The 20,114-nt window shown below is 41.8% G+C and overlaps 1 protein-coding gene across 3 annotated transcripts in view; it reads left to right on the forward strand.

The window, feature by feature from the left end:
- Positions 1–20,114, forward strand: part of ATF6 (activating transcription factor 6) — a 168,012-nt gene that overhangs the window by 50,069 nt on the left and 97,829 nt on the right. For all 3 annotated transcript variants that reach the window (XM_073644073.1, XM_073644072.1, XM_073644074.1), the window contains one exon: positions 114–328. In XM_073644073.1, coding sequence (XP_073500174.1) covers positions 114–328 — 215 coding nt within the window. The remainder of the gene's footprint in view (positions 1–113; positions 329–20,114) is intronic.

Here is a 20,114-nt window from a genome sequence, read left to right on the forward strand (position 1 = left end):
CAGTTTAATCAAGTCATGACATAATCCGTATGCTAATATACCGTAAGTGAAACTGGTAATGACAGCCGACTGATCTATTGAGTTATGTGGGGACTATTTCTATTTTAAAACAGGTCATCAAGTTCTTCTAACCCCTTCTGCTGTTGTACAACTTACGGGCCCTGGGATTGGATCTCCCCAGCCTGTTCTCACTGTAAATGGAGCACCACAGCCTCTCTCAGCACCATCCATAAACCTGCTGTCACACACTACAGCTCAGTACGTGAAAACTTCACCAATCAAACCACTTTCACCAACATCGATCCAGACAACTGATTGTGGAGCTGATGTAAGTAGTGAGTCAAATGTGTTGTCTGTATCGAATGACAATTCTTATGTTTTTATGTTCAGTTTCTGATTATTTTGTTTTCCATTAGTAGGATGATGTGATTGTTGGACATTTTTTGTGTTACTGCAGACTATTCCTTTCTTTGTCTTTTGGGAGTAGATGTAGTGAATTTCCCACAGTGTGACAGGCATTCAGGTTTTTCCAATGGCAAAATGTATTGCTGGAAGCTTTTCTTGCATGCAGGATCTTATGACCTGTAGTAAAGTAAGGCTATGTGCCCACGTAGCGTTTTTGTGGCGTATTTATGGCCGCGAAAACGCTTGTAAAACAGTCTGCCATGCAAATCCATGTGAATTCGGATGTGCTTTGCACATGATGCGCTAATTTGCGAGCCAAATTCGCATTGGTTTGCAAAACGCAGCATGACCAATTCTACCGCGATTACGCTGCAGCGTAATTGCGGTGCGTGTGGTACCTGGAATGAAGAGGAGACTACAACTCTTCATCCCGGCTATCACGCGGTGAAAAAAAGAAATAAGTTAAAAATAAACAAAACCTGTATATTCACCTCTTCGGCAGCCCCCGATCTGCTCCCGGCCACGTCCTCTCTGCTTGGTGTCCCGCAGTGTACTGTCAGGACCTGCAGTGACGTCATTTAGTCAGCAGATGGTCACGCGACTGCTGACGTCGGCGGTCAGGTGATGGTCGCGTGACAATCAGCTGACTAAATGACGTCACCGCAGGTCCTGACAGTACACTGCGGGACGCTGAAGAAAGACGCGACCGGGAGCAGACTGGAGGAGACCGGAGAGCAGACCAGGGGCCGCCGGAGAGGTGAATATACAGTGGTTTTTTTTTTTTTTTTTTTTTTTTTTTTTTTTTTTTATATAGATGCTGCATCTAAGTTGTTCACACATTATAAATCCATGCCGGTTGCATGGATTTATATTGTGTGATCAACTTGTCAAGCACTTTTCCAAGTGATGCTCAAAATCGCTTGGAAAAGTGCTTGAAAAAACGCACGCAAAAACGCTTCTCTCTGGCAGAAAAAACGCATGTAAATCTGCATGCGTTTTTCTGCCAGAGAGAGGCAAAAACGCTCTGCATCAAATCTGCTACGTGGGCACAGCCTAAATGTTTCAGTTTTTAAATATTGTGTTTGACGCAGCAGGCTTAGTTCATTAAAAACTGTAGCTTTTATTACCATAGAGTGATTGATTGATTGTGCTGATATGAAAAAGGTTAAACGTGTTTGACAAATTGTTACCAATGCTCAACTTGGCTTGGGGAGCGTAGATGGCTTCTATGGCATTCCGATTATTTCTTATTCCCTTAGACTTGAATGTCAGAATCTGAATGAAATAGATCAGGGATGATTTTTACTGCGCCAAACATATTCCGCAGTATTTTACAATTTTAGGAGTGAGTTCCCTGGTCGCAAGCTTACAGTCTCAGGAAATTGGGGGGGCACAAAAGGTAAAATGTACAAAATATTGTATAATTCAGCCTTAATATATTTAAATCTGGTAAGTACATAACACTACATGAACTGGTCACCAGCCAATATGTGTACTGTATAGACATAGGCTATTCAGTGCATGGGAGGTATGAACATGATTTTGAAGAAAATTTTGGTATGTGCCAAACTGGGACAGTTAGATAAGTGTGTTAAGGTGATAGGCCAGCCTAAAGAAATAGATTTTTAGGGCACGCTTAAAACTGTGGGTATTGGGGATTAATTGAATTGTCCTGGGTAGTGCATTCAAGAATTGGCGTAGCACGCGTGAAATCCTGGAGACGGGAGTGGAAGGTTCAGATTACGGAGGATTTTAGTTTTAAGTCATTAGCAGAACGGAACGGAGAGCACGGGAGGGGTGGTAGACTGAGATGAGGGAGGAGATGTAGAGTGGTGCTGAATCATGGAGAGCTTTGTGGGTAAGAGTGATAAGTTTATATTGAACTTTGTATTGGATGGGCAACCCGTGCAATGACTGGCACAGGGAAGAGGCATCGGTGTAGCAGTTGGCTAGGAATATGATCCTGGCTGCTGCGTTCAGGATGTATTTGAGAGGGGAGGGTTTAGTAAGAGGGAGACCGATTTACTAGAGAGTTGCAGTAGTCCAGACTAGAATTAATAAGATCTACAGTAAGCGTTTTTACCGAGTCAAATGTAAGAAAAGTTCTGATTTCTACAGATGTTTTGAGGTGTAGATGACACGAGCGAGTGATCTGATGTGAGGAGTGAAGGAAAGATCAGAGTCAAATATGACCCCAAGACAGCGTGCGTGTTGCTGGGGAGTAATGGTGGAGCCACAAACTTGAATGGAAATATCAGGGACAGGTAGGTTAGTGGAGGGAGGAAATACGAGTAGTTCAGTTTTGCACAGATTCAATTTTAGATAGAGGGAGGACATAGAGACAGCAGAAACACAATCACTGGTATTTTGTAATAATGCAGGGGTGATGTCAGGAGAAGAGGTGTATGATTGGGTGTCATCAGCATAGAGATGGTGCTGAAAACTGAATCTGCTAATTGTCCAATAGGAGCAGTGTATAAGGAGAAAAAGAAGGGGAGCCTAGGAATGATCCTTGAGTAACCCCGACAGTAAGGGAAAGGGGAGAGGAAGAGGAGCCAGCAAAAGACAGTGAAGGAGCGGTCAGAGAGGGTAGGAGGAGAACCAGGAGAGAACAGTGTCCTTGAGGTCAATAGAGTGGAGCATAGTAAGGAGGAGCTGGTGAGCCTCACTGTAGCAGAGTGGTAACCATGATAAACAACGGGTTACTAGGTGCGTGTGTGCCCCTAGTAACCCTATGTTTACCATGGTTACCAGCCTACTCCTGCTTCAGCAGGCTGGTAACCAGGACATCGTGGAAAGATTCTTTCCACGATGTCGCTGCTGCCCTGATCGCTGGTGAGCCTGCCTGTTTGACAGCTCACCAGCGACCACATAGCGACGCAGCAACGATCCCTGACAGGTCTTATTGTTGTCGGGATCGTTGCAGCGTCGCTAAGTGTGACGGGGCCTTTAAGGGAGGAAACCAGATTGTAAAGGGTTAAGAAGAGTGTTATCTGAGAGATGGCGGATTAGATGGGAGTGGACCAGGAGTTTAGAGCTAAAGGGAAGATTGGAAACAAGTCTGTAGTTAGCTGCACGGTTCTGGTCGAGGGATTGTTTTTAAGTAATGGATGTATGCTGGCATGTTTAAAAGAAGGGAAAAATACCAGATATTTGGACAAAGGTAAAAAAAAAAAGTGAATAGCCCTATTCGCGTGTCTGGGTCAGTAAGCTTAAATGCTTGCGTTAGAATGTCTTTTTCAATTAAAATATATTATCTAGTCCATGTCTTAATTATTTAGATAATGACAATTGGGAAAAATAAAACCTTAGCAGATTTGACAGACTTCTTTTTAATACGTGGCACGTAGCCCCACAGCTGATATACACCTCATACAGCGGTTGCATGCTCAGTGTTCCATCATTGTGCCCGTTCTGGGGCGGTGTTTTCACAGTTAATTGCTGTGATTTACAACTAGGGCTGTGGAGTCAGTAAGCCAAACCTCCAACTCCGACTTCTCAATTTCCATGACACCGACTCCACTACTCCAACTTCCTCATACATGACTTATGTTTAAGTGATAAATTTACTGTAGCACAGATTCATCTCCGCTAAAAGTCTAGACCCTTAGATCAGGAATAGGACATTTCATAACTTTCCCAAATTCTTATGAAAAAATATTCTCCAGAAACTGCATTGAACTACTGTACCCAATTTATTATATTTTAGGAGTCTGTCCATTTTATTCCGATTCCACCAAAATGGACACCGACTCTGACTCCACAGCCCTGGTATCAGCGTGGGTTGGTAAAACACTGACTGGAGACATATAATCTCTTCAATGCTGCGATCATTACTGAAAATAACTACTGGCTGTAAATAAAGGGAGGGGCTGTTAGGATTTACTGTTAGACTGCCTGTTGGAGCATGCATTGATATGATCTAAATGGAATTTATCACCAGGTTTTTTTTGTTTTAAATAGTTTTTATTAAGGGAAATTTTACATAAATGGGGAGGGTAAAAAAGTAACCTAATATTGCTGTTTTTTGGTATATTCTCAATGCAATGTTATATTAAAATTACAACGCATAGTTTATAAGACTGAGAGAAAATATAATATAAGAGAATTATATTATTTTATATTATATTCTCTCTAACAAGGAAAGAAGTAACAAAGGCCAAAGGAAGGTAAAAATTATGAAGTAAGTGAAGGAAGGGAAAAGGTACAAGGGAGATATGGAAAGGGAAAAGGAGGGGGGGCATGGCCTGGCTATGGAGGAGTGAGGACGTTCAGCTCCTGCCTGGGGGATGTCTGCAGACCCAATTAAACACTATTTACCCCCAAATGTCAGCTAAGAAGCGTCCCAGTGTCTGCCAAGCAAATAGATGTCCTTCGGTGGTGCCTGCGACGGGTATTTCCCGATATGATCTGAGGAGTTCTGTGGGCCTCGCACCAGAGCTAGCAAGCTCTCTGACTGGAAAGAAGATGACAGACCAGAATTATCTACATCAGGGACTGGGAGTTGCATAAATAATACTGTCGGGACTTGCATGATACAGGCCTCCAAAGATATCCAGGGGCAGAAGGGGACATCTTATGCTTCTTATTCACATGCAGTGAGCTGCTCCTTGCATAGGCTGAGATATTTATCATGTGGTATTCCTGATCATTCAAAGGACTTGGCAGGCAATTTATCTATTCAGGCACAGACTGTATGGGAAGATCTTAAGGCTCATATATGTGCAATTCCCACAAAAGATATGGTGAACTTTATCTCTAGGCTGGAAGCATCCTATAGGATGAGACTGCTGCTATCAGAGGGGAACTTCAGCAGCTGTCTGAAAGGGTGCCTAATGATGAAAGCCACACAGAGGCCATCTCTGAGTTTACACACACAAGAACAAATGGCTGCAGCTAACCCTCAGCAATTGGAATACCTGTCTGATTTGGTTGACGATATAGAAAATAGAGGGAGAAGCAATAAGATCAGAATTAGAGTCCTCGGAGAATGCGTGAAACAGAATAAGCTGGAGGAATCTTTACATTGTATCTTTAATTTTATATTAAATCTACCACGTGACTCAGACATAGAATTTGACAGGGCTCACAGATCCCTGGGACCCAAGTCTACTGATATAAACAGACCTAGAGATGTCATACGCCGGATACACAGATATAAAGTGAAGGAGAACATTCTTGCTAAAGCCCGCACATTGGAACATATAATCTTCAATGAACATGTTAATCAGATTATGCATGATCTGTCCTGGTGCACACTTCAGAAGAGATGTGCCCTGAAGCCCCTGCTCGACATACTGAGAGAACAAAAAATCTTTTATTTTTGGGGCTCTCCTTTTAGACTTCAAGCGAGACAGTCTGGGAGATTTATCAAGGTTTACTAATGAACTGGGAATTCCGTCGGTCCAAGTGCTCCCATCAGAGTGGCCGGGTCTTCCTAGAGCCCTTGGAAGGAATAACACACCTCGCCCTCAAAAAAGGAAGACACACAACTTTGGCATGAGAAATGGAGGTCGCAATATGGAAGAAGGAGAATCATCACCTCCTGATTTTCTGGCTTCACTATTCTCACTCATTGTTCTCTTTGATACTAATTAATGCTCAGCAGTCGGGGAATCCTATACAAAGTTGATATAAGCGCACATTTATAGATGTTGTTATACGAGTTGGGCATTCAAGTTTTGATAGTATGTTTCTCATAATACATTTATTAAGTCATAATGGGTCTATGGACCGAGCCTGGGTGGGGGAGCTACCCTCCATAGAAAGCGCTTTTCCACTAAGGGTATCTACATTCCGCTGGACGGATGTGGAATTTTCTGTTTTTCCCTAGTAGTCCTCCTCTTTGAGGACTTTCTTTTGTGGTTGGGGAAGGCTCACAACTTATTTTGTCTTCTCTCTTTTTGTGTTTCCCTCCTTTCCTATGTGGTTTTTTTTTTTTTTCTTTCCGAGAGGAAGGAGTTATCATTTTTCAGATAGTTTCTCTTAAATTTTTACCCCTTTTTTTTTTTCTCTTTCACTAATCCTCCTTCAGACCCTATCCTTGGTCCTCAAAATGAACACAGTCAAATTCTGTTTTCTAAATGCTCGAGGCCTCCATGTTTCTCAGAAACGCTCTCAAATTCTGTACTCCATACACAAACAAAGGGTTCATACCATCATGTTCCTAAGATAAAAGATATTCTAACAACTGGTTTCATGGTACCAAGCCTGAAGCAAAATCCAAAGAGGTTTCCATCGCAATCCATAAATTAACATTCTCCCTAATGGAGACATTTATTGATACACAAGGCAGATACGTATTTCTCAAGATAAAAATTGTAGATTCAATATACACAATTGCTAATTGGTATCTGCCTAATAAGGGTCAGATTATTGCATGCCCACGTTCTTAACCGCATTGTCTAATTTCTCAGAAGGTACAGTGATTGCAGGAGGAGACTTCAATTTTACCATGAACCCAAAGGTAGATACCTCCTCGGTTAGGTGAACAGTCCCGGTGAGACAACTATGATCTTTCAAAGGGCCCTCCGACTGACAGATGTTTGGCGGATAATATACCCTCAGGGTAAGGATTACACATACTTTTTGCATAGACATAATTCATATAGTCGCATAGACCTCTTTCTTTTGAGCCATCACGCTGTTTTGGCAACCCGAGACCACAATCGGAGATATTTTGTGGTCGGACCACTCTCCGTTTTTTCTTCTGGCACTATCTCTTCCAGCCCTAGCCCAACGCTTTTGGACTTGGAGATTGAATGATAACCTTATCAAAGATGTTGTGTGTGAATCAGAGTTAAAAGAGGCTATTGACTCTCTTATCCAAACACATGCTTCTGATCAAACCTCAATCCCTTTACAGTAGGAGACTTTGAAATGTGTCATGAGAGGGATCCTGATAAAGCATGGTTCAATCTTAAAGAAAGAGAGGGCTGGGAAAATGGAAGAATTATTAAATCAAATTCACTCCCTTGAAATTTTACATAAACAAAATCTCCATGCCTCCACCCTTGTTGAGTTAAAGGGGTATTCCCATCTTCAAGATCCTATCCCAATATGTAGTAGTAGTAATAATAATAGCAAATACCTTCAATTAGAAATGTAGTATAGTATTCTTGATTCGCTATGTCACTTCATATGCAAGTAATGTGGGACCTTAGGTATCCACGGTTATGGCCACTGGCAGCTAGATAACTGTCATTGTATCAGTGGATGTAACCATGGATACTTAAGGCCCTGGAATGGCTGCACATGAGGAAAGGGACATGTAGTATAGTTTTGCTGATTCAATATTTCTAATTGGAGGTATTTGCTATTATTATTATTATTATTATTATTATTATTATTATTATTATTATTACACCTACTACATATTGGGATAGGATCTTGGAGATGGGAAAACCCCTTTAACAAAGAAAAGAGACAAAAAGGAATCTTAGATAAAATATATTTGCAATCCAGGGAAAAATCAAAGCGTTTTTTTCTACGATTTTTCAGATAAATGTGGGAGACCGCTGGCCAGATTGCTCCACCCACTTATGACAGCTACATTTCTCCCATATGTGAGAGGGAAGGAGGATAGGGATGAACATAATCCCAAAGAAATTGTAGATCTTTTTAGGTCTTACTATGAGACTCTATACAACATTAAGAACCAATTTGCAGACATGTCTCCCTCAGATCGCTCCAATAAGATTAAACAATACATCCAAGAAACGCCTCTGACGATGTTGAGTGACTCAATGGTGGAAACTCTGGAAGAGGAGATTTCTATAGAAGAAATTAATTTTGCGATACGAGCCTACCCGTCATGTAAATGCCCTGGCCCAGATGGCTTTACGCCGGCATTTTACAAACAGTTTAGAGAGAAACTGTCTCCAATAATGGCTAAAACCTTTAATGCAATTGATGGAAATTCTGGATTTGTCCCCTAATCTCTAGAGGCACATATTGGTGTTCTCCCCAAGCCAGGTAAAGGTAATTGCTAATTTTAGACCAATCTCTTTATTAAATATAGATATTAAATTATTTTAAAAAATCTTGGCCGAGAAGTTAGCTCCTTTACACCCCTCTTTTTAGTTAATTAAGATAAAGTAGGCCATGTCAAAGGACGATAAGCTAGGGACAATACCATTAAGAAACTACTCATTATTTCTAAAGCAACAATTGGGTCCACTCCACTAGGTCTTCTATCTATAGACTCAGCGAAGGCTTTCGATAGAGTTCACTTGGGGGTTCATGGAGGAAGCTTTAAGACAGATTGGATTGGGCCCTTGCTACCTACAGAAAATTATAGTACTAAATAAAAGCCCTACAGCAAGAGTGAGAGTAATTAATTCTCTTTCTGCTCCATTTGCAATTAACTTTGGTACTAGACAAGGGTGCCCCCTATCTCCATTGCGATATGAAGTGGTAATGGAGCATCTGGCCAATGCTCTCAGAAATGGATCCCACTTTGTATCCATGAATATTGGGATAAGTTTTATAAAGCAGCTTTGTATGCAGATGATTTACTTCTCTATATATCCCAACCACAAATAACATTTCCAATGATTCTCAAAGAATTTGATAGGTTTGGATCAGTCAGTAATTTTAAAGTCAGTTACTCTAAATCGGACCCCTTGAACATCTCTCCCACAGACTGAAGTCTCACAAGTTATGACTAAATTTCCATGTAAATGGCAGAAAGAATCATTGAAATATTTAGGGGTCCATATCCCCTTGGATCCTAATAAATTATTTGGGCTTAACCATCAAGCTTTACTGTATAGAACATATGGAGATCTATTGAAATATGGTAAATTGAAGTTATCTTGGTTTGGAAGAATGAGCGCCATCAAAATGGACATTTTACCTCCTTGTACATTTTTCAAACAGTCCCAATCTCTCCTCCCCATAGTTTCTTTTGTAAACTAAGGTCCGATATGATTAAATTCATTTGGGGTAAGATTAAACATACAGACTCTCTCATCATAAATCAATGGGTGGTGCAAGCCTTCCAAATTTCAAGGGATATTTTCAGGCCTCTGCCTTGCGGAGGATCCTAGATTGGCACTTTTATGCAGACACGAAACAATGGTTGGGGGTGGAACAGGAAGGCTTAGAAGTCCCTCTACCACATCTACCATTGTGTCAAGAGGACTCGGTGACCTTGGTCAAATGCAAGTTAACTAGGGAAACACTTAGAACATGGCATTCCCTGAGGGGGAAAAAAGTGTTCCAGATGAAACTATTAGTCCACTCGCTTACATGTTTTATAACCCTTCCTTTCTACCCGGATATCTACGCGGGCCCTTCCACCGTCAGAGGGTAGTGGAGGACACCCGCTTGTTTCAAATATTGGAAAATGGTATGATACAAAAGAAGTTATCTTTACCAAGTCTCCAAATGTGAAAATCAAATGGTTTGAATACCTGCAAATGCGATCCTTTCTAGTAGCACATAACCCTAATGTAAATTCACTCTCAAACTACACATTCTTTGAGAACCTATTCCTTCAGGAAAATGGACCGACACACCCTATTTCTGTGATCTATGAGGGATTGGGTAGAGAGGAGGGAACAGAGAAGCTGGCATATCAGCGAGCATGGGAGAGGGACTTGGTTGTTAGTTTGTCCCCTCTTGCATGGGCAAAAGGGTTTCTCTTCACATATAAGCTCACTAATGCTGGGAATGCACAAGAGAACTATAAAATATTTACACTATGGTGTCACTACCCTTCTAAATTACATGCAATATTCCCTACAGTTTCAGGAATGTGTTGGAGATGTGAATGTGAAGTGGGTTCCATGATTCATACCTGGTGGGAGTGTTCTAGAATTAAACCATTTTGGGAGAAGGTATTCGATAATTGCCAACGTGTACCAACGTATCACAGGTAACAGAGTAACAAGGTCTCCCCAAATAGCTCTCCTTTCAATTCTCCCTTCATTAGGTACTCAAAAGAAAGACCTACTTTGATTTTTGCTTAACAGCGGCACGGATGGTAATCCCGCGGTTTTGGAAACTTAAAAACCCACCTAGCATATTTAATTGGTACAATAAAATGGTGAATTATTGTAGAATGGAAGAACTTTCTGCAGAATGTAATGAAACCAACGATAAATTCAGAAGGGTTTGGAGTGGATGGATTCTGTTTCAGGAGTCACATGATTTTGATACCCTGTTTTAATAGTTTCAACAGATTTAAGTGATTGTGCTCATAATCAGCTACATGGGCATAAGGATCCCCCTCCTCCCCATCCCTCGTCTCTGTCCTTTTTTCTCTTTTTCTTTCCTCTCTTGATATGTTTTCTTCAGACATAATATAGAAGTTACCTCAACATAAGAACCTCTCATTGGTGATTATTACATAAACAATATGATGTTTAAGGTATTACAATGTGAATTGATTTTGAAAGAGGTGATCTCATTGGAACTGTGGACATTTTCTACGTTATGTTTTCTTCGAATCGAATATATTTTTTTGATTTGCAAAATGTATAATAATCTTCAATGTTTAATAAAATAGATTGAATATAAGAAAGGGGATAGGGAAAGGGGAAAAATCTTCTGAGATTAAAATGGCACGAAAAGAAGTAACAATTTAACCATAAATAAAGTTTTGAAAGTGAAAACCATGCTGGTTATACTACAGAAATGATCTTGTAATAAAGACTCTGCTTTGGGAGTGAAGTATGAATTCCATGAGGACCACTTGGAGTCACAATTTTGGAGAGTGTTATTTTTTAAGGCTATAGCAAGTTCAAATATATTGTGTGTTGAAACCTTGTCAATTATGTTGTCACCAGATTTTTAACGGCAACTGCTGTATTTTTAATAATCTGCTGACAAAACCGTGATCAGTAAAGGACTAGTAAACCTTCTGCCTTGTAGTCCTCCATATTCATGAGCTCTGTTTAACCCCGCCCTCACCACTGACTGCTTTCTGTGTGCACTGCATAGTCTTGAAGCTGCCTATCAGTGGTGTGGGTGGGGTTATACAGAGCTCAACATTCAGAGAACTGCTAGATCTGCAGCACAAAAAACTCTGATTTTTATGACAATTCCTGCAAAGAGCCCACTAAATGATAGATCACAGAAATCTAGGGATCTGCCCCTACATCATGCTGCTTTCACATGGTGTAGCAAAAAACTGACAATCAATTACCTTTTAGAGTTTTGTAATAAACATATATTCCAACATATATTTTAGTTCAGAAACAAGCAAAGATTTAAACCCTTTACCCCGGGCCACTTTCTATAGCCATATGAGGGCTATTTTTTTTTTTTTTGCGGAACAAGTTGTACTTTTGAATGACACTATTCATTTTATCATGTGATGCACTGGTAAGCGGGAAAAAAAATCCAAATGCGTTGACATTAGAAATCAAGTGCAATTTCACAAGTGTGTGTGTGTGTGTGTGTGTGTGTGTGTGTGTGTTTTTTCCCCAATGTTGCAATTGTGAGACCTGTAACATTTTCGTTTCTCTGGCTATGGTGCTATGTGAGGGCTTATTTTTTGCGCCTTGTGCTGACCTTTTTTCTAATAACATTTACCCCAAAATGGTATGTTTTGATCGCCTATTATTGCAATGTTGTGGCTGCAAAAAAAACCCCTTAATTCTGTAATTTTTCTTTCTCATTATGCCGTTTACTGATCGGATTAATTTGTTATATTTTGGTAGATTAGACTTTTGCGAACACCGCAATACCAAATTTTTTTTTTCCTTTTTTAATGGGGCAAAAGGATTTGAACTTTTGTTTTACATTTTTAAAAAAACTTTTTTTAAGTAGTACCCCTAGGAGACTTGAAGCTGCGATCTTCTGATCGCTTGTGCTGTACATAGCAGTGCATCAGCCCCGCTATGTGTAGCTAAAATAACGATCTATAAACGCAAGCTAAACGTTTGCTTTCACAGGAGGATGGTAATCACAGGCACTGGGGTTCATCAGCAGACCCTCGGCTGCCACAACAACCCATTGTCACCCTGTTGTCATGTCACAGGCAAACCGATGGGAGAGTGGAAATACGCACCCTCATACGCACCCTCATGCTGCTGCATATTAAATGCCGCTGTCAGAGATTGACAGCAGGATTTAACCGGTTAACAGCCACGAGCGGAGGTTAAATCAGCTGTCATGTGCAGGGAAAGATTTGAGCTCAGTGTGCAAGCTGCATCAAAGTCAGGGAGCTGGCATGTCACATACCAGTACATCAATAATATGTTAGTAAGGGCTTAAAAAATTACTAATTGTTCTTTTGATTATTCATTTCTAAAAACTCTCAACATTATTAGTATTTGCACAATCAGACTTGTGCAATAAACTAAATGTGTTATTCACAGTGTACATTGAAAATCAAAAAAGTAATAAGAAAAAAAGTTCCCCTTAATATACATAAACCTCATATGTACCCCCAAAAAGGCACAATAAGTCTCATGTCGTCTCTTGCATATTCTCGCATGTCTGTGATAACTGTAAATGCTGATTTTAAAATAGCACTCCAGGTCTGATTATTCCGAGTTAGGATATGTGATCTTATGGTAACCCCTGGGGAATGGCTTTATGTCTTCTGAAGGGGGTCACCATCTCAGTCACCAGAACTTCTTGTAGGATGAAATTGCATGGACTATACCACTGAAGATCTCCCCAGGGTGATGACACACACTCCTATCCCAGTTAATGGGTGCAGAGACTTCTAATGTAGGAAATACTAGTTCCTCTTTCCTCACTGTACACAGGGAATGATCATAGAGTTGCCATAGCAGGAAGCGGTAGTATTGACAGTAGTTGGTCATGTGATGTGCTGATGCATCATGGGATTGATAGCAGAGAAAACAGGAATCAATTGCAGGGTGCTATCTAGGAATCAAGATTGAGTCTGAAGCGAAACAAACAGGAAACTGTGCAGTGCTTCAGAGACGTACACCATATATAGGAGAGGTGCAGAGTGTGACAATCAGCTGGAGGGTGAGTATAGTGACGGAGACAAACTAGTAGTGCTGCTTTTAAATTGAGTTGTGGCTATGCGCCAGCATGTTACATTCCATGAATCTGTGACTGTGTAGCACTATTCATGTAAAGGTATTAAAATCCTCCCCCCACTGTTCCAAGCAGTTCTCACTTTGATGTGCCAGAATGAGTTGGGCCTGAAGTGTGAATCTAATGTCCATCAGACACCTGGTTTGGATAAGCCCATGCATGGCTTAGATTTGTGCTGTGGCAAAACTTAATGATGAAAGCTCTGCCTTCATTTTCAAGTCTACCTCTAGTGAGAGAACATAATTAAATATCTTGATTAACATAAAGACAAAGGGAATACTTTTACGAAGACCACTTCCTCCAAAAGCTCATTTCACTCATTGTGTTGTCCTCTTCTTTTGAGCTGTTACAAAATGTGCCAAGTTTGTTTTTTTCGGCTAGGTTCACACTTACTCCTCAACATTGAAATTGCTACATCTAGAAGGAAAAGTTATGGTAATCACAGGATGGATATACAGTTTCCTGATATGCGAATAATGAAAAAATGGGGAGTAAAATTTTTAACACCTTTTTAACACCTTGATTTATTCAATATCAAGCATATGCACCATTTGGACAACGTCATCATGAGTCCTTCACGAGTAAATGTCACACCAGGAATACGCCCAGAATTATGGTGTGGGCTGTCATAGGAAATTATGGAGTAGGGTGTCGCAGTATACAGTAACCAAACCCTTCTAGTCTTCATTCTACATATACTAACAGCTGAGTGTTTGCATTCATTTATTTGTGGAACCAGTGGTACAGCCATTTTTCTAAAGTGTCTCAGGACTAATTTTTCAATATAAAAACACCAGGCCACATGTTGCTTGTGCTACTGTGCAAAGCCTAAATGTGATACCTTCAGTGGCTCCCATTTCCCCGGTGATCCATTTCAAACTACTAACACTGACCTACAAAGCCATCCATAACCTCTCTCCTCCATACATCTCTGAACTAATCTCCCGATATATTCCCTCACGTGATCTCCGGTCCTCCCACGACCTCCTTCTCTCCTCCACACTTATTCGTTCCTCATGCAATCGCCTCCAAGATTTCTCCCGAATAACCCCCGTCCTATGGAATTCTGTGCCTCAACACATCGGATTATCCACCACACCTGGATCCTTCAGACGGAACCTGAAACCCATCTCTTCAAACAAGCTTACAGCCTGCCATGACCTTGCTTCCTGCCACCCCCAACAACACCGGAGCTACTGCAACCCCTCAACCTACTGTCTCCTCCCCCATTCCTGTAGAATGTAAGCCCGCAAGGGCAGGGTCCTTTTCCCTCCGTACCGTTCTATCACTGTTAGTTTGTTTACTGTAAGTGATATCTGTATTTGGTATGTAACCCCTTCTTATGTACAGCGCAATGGAATCAATGGCGCTATATAAATGAAAAATAATAATAATGATACCATCTCCTGCAGCATCTCTGGACTTGTCATAGATGTGTTCAATGGGAGACTTCATTGGTTGGCATTTGCAAAGGGAGATGATAAAAGCGGATCTTGATGATTTGTGTGCCCAAGTGCATTCAGGGTGGCAGAATATCCCTCGGAAACCATTAATAACCTCATTGATAGCAGCCAATGCGTGCAAGTGCATGTATTTTGAAGTGTCGTGGCGTTCATACTAAATACTGAATAAATCGAAAGTTTTTAACCCTTCACGACCTTGGACAGTACTTACCAACCTGGGACGTATGGATACCCCCAGGCAAGTTTCCGCTTACAGGAGCTGTGCGCACATGATCGATGCCGGGTGTTTAGCTGACATCCGGCATTCACTGCCAGGAGCAGTGCCCGAATTGATCGCTGCATTTAAAAGGCAGAGGGAGGGGGCTCCCTCTGCTTTCCGATTCGCACTCCCGCGACGTCATCGCTGGGGCCCGATCGTTGCCATGGTGACCCAACGTCGTCATGACGACATCCGGGTCACCAGAGCTAGCAAGCTTGTTACAAGCTAGCAAGCTTGTTACAAGCTTGCTTGTCATTGCAACACTAACAGTTTATAAAGCATAGCAATGCTTGTGCATTAGAGTGAAAAAAAAAAAAGTGAAGTCCCAGAAAGAAACTAAGTAAAGTTAAAAAAAAAAAAAAAAAAAAAAAAAAGTTATACCTATAAGTAAATATTTTTATGACAAAAAAATAGAGTACACACTTTATTGCCTCGTCTGCATGACTAGTTAACCCCTTCAGTAAACACCGTGTAAAAAGAAAAAAAAAAAAGGAAAAAACTATGCTCATCATATCGCTAAACAATTAGTGGACTAAAACGTGGACTAAAAAATAACAAATGGTATCTCTGAAAACGTAGTTTTGTCCCGCAAGAAACAAGCCACCATACAGCTCCATCAGCGGAAAACTAAAAGTTATAGTTCTCAGAATAAAGCAATGAAAAACAATTCTTTTTTCTGTAAAATAGTTTTTATTTTGTAAAAGCGCCAAAACCTAAAAAAAGATTTAAATGTAATATCGCTTTAATCATACTGACCCGAAGAATAAAGCAGACTTATCAATTTTACCACACACGGAACAGCATAAAAAAGCCCAATTAAACAATTCCTGAATTGCTGGCTTTTGTTCATTCTGCCTCCCAAAAATCAGAATAGAAAGCGATCAAAAAATGTCATGTGACTGAAAATAGTACCAATAAAAACGTCAACTCTTCCTGCAAAATAACAATCTCTCACACGACTGTCGGCTGAAATATGGAAAACCTTAGAGCTAACTTGGAAATATGGAAAACTTGTTTTTGCAATAAAAAGCGTAAGTGTTTGACAGCAGCCAAACATAAAAAAACTGATATAAAACTGTTTATCGCTGTAATCGAACCGACCCGATGAATAAAGTTGTATAATCACTTATAACACACGAAGAACGTCGTAAAAAGAAAAAAAAAAATCTTGATCTGCTGTTTGATTTGTTCATTTTGCCTCCCAGAGATCGCAGTAAGGCTCGGCTCACATTTATCCTGCTCTCTACGCTGAGTGCTTACACCAGGCTTCCCGTGTAAGGCGGTGTGCCCACGATTCATTTTTTAAGCGTTTCCGCAGCAGCAAAAACGCTGCAGAAACGCTTAAAAAACGCATGGTAGAAGGCCTGCCATGTCCCCCAATGATAATCCGCATGTGCTGTGCACATGCTGCGGAAACTTCCGCTGCGGATTATCATTGCGGAAAAAAACGCAGCACTACCAATTATTTTGCGGAAGTGCTGCGTTTTCACCGCCATTGACTTGCATTAGAACGCGCCAATTCCGCAAGACTGCATCTGTACTTGCTTAATTGGCGCGTTCTAATGTGCGGATGGTACCCGGGTGTGGAGGACAGGAGACTCTCCTCCACACCCAGGTACCCTAAAAGCTGTAAAAAAAAAGAATAAAATAAAAAATAAAGATTATATTCACCTTCCGACAGCCCCCGGACTCCTTCCCCTGTGCTGGCTGCCGGCAATCGCGCAAGACTGATTGACCTGCGGTGACCTCACAGCCATGTGACGGCAGATCCTTCAGTACAGCGTACCGCGATCTGCTGGCAGCCAGCACAGGAGCTCAGCAAGACTGCGGGGGCCATCGGAAGGTAAGTATAGGTTTATTTTTTATTTTTTGACATTCTCTCGGGTCGCACTATATAAATCCATGCTGTTTGCTTGGATTTATATAGTGTGACCAGGTTGTCAAGCACTTTCCAAGTGATGCTAAAATCGCTTGGAAAGCTCTTGTCAACCCGCATGCGGAAATGCAAGTGAAGAACGCTTCACATCCGCATGTCCCTGGCAGGAAAAACGCATGTACAATCCGCATGCGTTTTTTTTCTGCCAGGGAGATGCAGAAACGCTCAGGAAAAAATCCTGAGCATTTCTGCATCGTGGGCACATAGCCTAAATCCCTGAAATATGTGATTCAGATGGAACCCCCGACGGTAGATTCCCACTGATGACTTATATGGACACACTATGGATTCAGTTTGGCCTAATATCCGGCAGTGTCAGTCTTTTTAGGCATAAAAGCACATCGGCCAAAGTTTTGTGCATTTATGAAAAGAAAAACACAGCTGAATTGAGGCCAGATGGAGTCTCGAGTAACGGTGCTGCCTCATTATTGTGAATGGCTCCCTCGGGGGTTTCATCTGAATCGCGTCACTCAGAGATTGACAGAAACCCCAAAGTAAGTGCTCAGCGTAGAGCGCCAGATAAATGTGATCCCAAATGTTATGTAAAATGTTTCCAATAAAATCTTCAAATCAATCCACAAAAAAACAATCAAGTCCCCACTCAGGTTTATCATCTGTATTGGTAGTACAAAGGCTCTGGAAGAGCGAAATGGCTCCTTGTCCCCCAAAAGAAATTCAGCAAACTGCCTAAACCACGTTTGGCATTTCTGGAGTGACGAGAGCCCGCCTAATTTACGAGTGCTTGTCTCCAGACGCATAAGCTGGGCACTACAACATACTGGTCACTGCAATGGCATTTTGCAGTTTTCTCTTGGCAACATCCACTGCTGCTTGTTTCTGGAAAACACCCATGAGGTCAAAATCGTTACTACACCTGTAGATAAATTCCCAAAGGGGTATAATTCCCAAAATGGTGTCACTTTAGGGGGATACTGCTCTTCTAGCACTTGGGGGCTGTGTATACGGAGTCTGCTAACTATTCTAGGAAAACCTGCACTCCAGGAGGCAAATAGCTGTCTGTCTCTCAAGTCTTTCCATGTGGATAAGCAGTACTGTACAAAATCATATGGGGTATTTCTACATTCAGCAGAAATTGTGGGACAAATATTGGTGCCTTTTTTTTACCCATTTCCCAGTGTGAAAATGTAAAATCCGGGGCTAAAACAAAATTTGGGCGGTAACAATGTAGTTATCTTTTCTTCACTACCCAATGGTATAAAATGCTGTGACACACCTGTGCTGTCAATATGATCACTGCACCCCCTAGATTAATTCATTGGGAGGTGTAGTTTGTAAAATGGGGGTTCTGCTGTTCTGGCATCTCAGGGGCTCTGCCAATGTGACATGGCACCCTCAAACCAGTCCAGCAAAATCTGAACTCAAATATGGCACTTCCCTTCTGAGCTTTGCATTGTGCCTCAAAAGTAGTTTCTCTAATCCCCTCCACCACAGCACCAACAGGAGGTTGCCTACCCATCCTAATTGGGGACTGGAAACAAGAGGTTAAATAGCCTTCCCCTTCCCTCTAACCTCAGTGTTTTTCCTGTCCCTAAGGGATGAAGAGGTTTCCTTCTGGTGGGGCTGTGGCCGGCAATCAGCTTCCCCAAAAATCAGTACCTTTCAGCTGGGCAGCCGTGGATCGATCACACTGTGCCTTCCTTCCATGTCTGCTGCTCCTGCCTCCTGGCGGGACCACACCTTCCTCCAGTGCTCAGGCAATGATGGATGTTGAGAAAATATTGGCTGGGAGCCTCCCGTAACTTCCCAGACAGTTGCTATGTCTCCCCCCTCTCCCTGCGCGCAATGCTCTCCTCTGATGTATAGCCGGCTGCGTGGAGAGCGCATAGGAAGTGATGCGCGCCGGCCATTCAATGACCGCGTCGTCACTTCCGCCATTTTGGCGGGAAATTTCATTTTTTAAAAAAAAAACGTAATAATCAGGATTGGGTGACCTGACATTAGGAGAGGGGGGGGGGGGGGGCGGCTCATCCTATTGGATGAGGAGAGTGCTGGATCTCTGTTCTGTTCCTGTATAAGAGGACCCTGATGGAAGACACCATAAGGTAGGACTGAGGTTCTAAAGATGGATGTGTCTGCCTCTAAAGCTGCATCTGCAGAGCCCAGCGCAAACCCTGGCCCAGTGAGTATGTCTGGTAAGGGTAAGTCCATCTCGGTGCAGGAGTCGTTCTTGTGTCTTCCTCTTATTATTTCAGGGTGACGGATCTTTCACCGAAATCAAAAGGAAAAACCCGCAAGTCGCAGATGTGCCATTTGCAATAAGAAACTCCCACCCACAAAAAGGCCCTATGTCAGCCGTGTACATAGAAGATTGTCCGTGAGGAACAACCATCCCTAATGGATGAAGTCAGGGGAATGGTGCACCAGGAGATCCAGTTGTCCTTAGCCACCTTCTCAATCTTTTTTGGGGGGTCCCTCAGTATCAAAAAGAGAAAGTACGCCCCAGAAAATTCCTCAGACTATGAGGCAGGAAAATTCACCCCAGGAGGAATAGTTAAAGGGAGCGAGGTCACGCCAGACATCAGTACTGATCAGGAGGCTAGGAAATTCTTCTTCTCCTCTGATGTCCTGGAGGAACTTTTACTTGCCGTCAGAAACGCAACTGGCGTGGAAGAAGAAAAAACGCCACGTACGGTCCAAGACTAGATGTTTGGGGGATTGGGATCAAGAAAGAGAATGGTGTTCCCCATTCATGACCACGTCTAGAATTTAATTCTGGATGAATGGGAATTTCCAGAAAGAAGACTGAACATCCCATCTGACCTAAAGGATCGCTTTCCCTTAGATGAAAACATCTCTAAATGCTGGACAGAAATTCCTAAAGTCGACATTCATGTGGCCAGGGTAGTGAAAAAGACTACCCTACCCTTTTGAAGACTCCTCTCAGCTTAAGGATCCACTTGATCGTAAGATGGACAGTTTACTGAGAAAGTCATGGGAGACATCAGCTGCTGTCCTAAGAACAGACTTCACCTCTACCTGTGTCACAAAAACCCTGTTCCGCTGG

The sequence above is a fragment of the Phyllobates terribilis genome, unplaced genomic scaffold (assembly GCF_046119375.1).
Source record: "Phyllobates terribilis strain yellow unplaced genomic scaffold, ASM4611937v1 Scaffold_8__6_contigs__length_399053987, whole genome shotgun sequence".
Lineage (NCBI taxonomy): Eukaryota > Metazoa > Chordata > Amphibia > Anura > Dendrobatidae > Phyllobates > Phyllobates terribilis.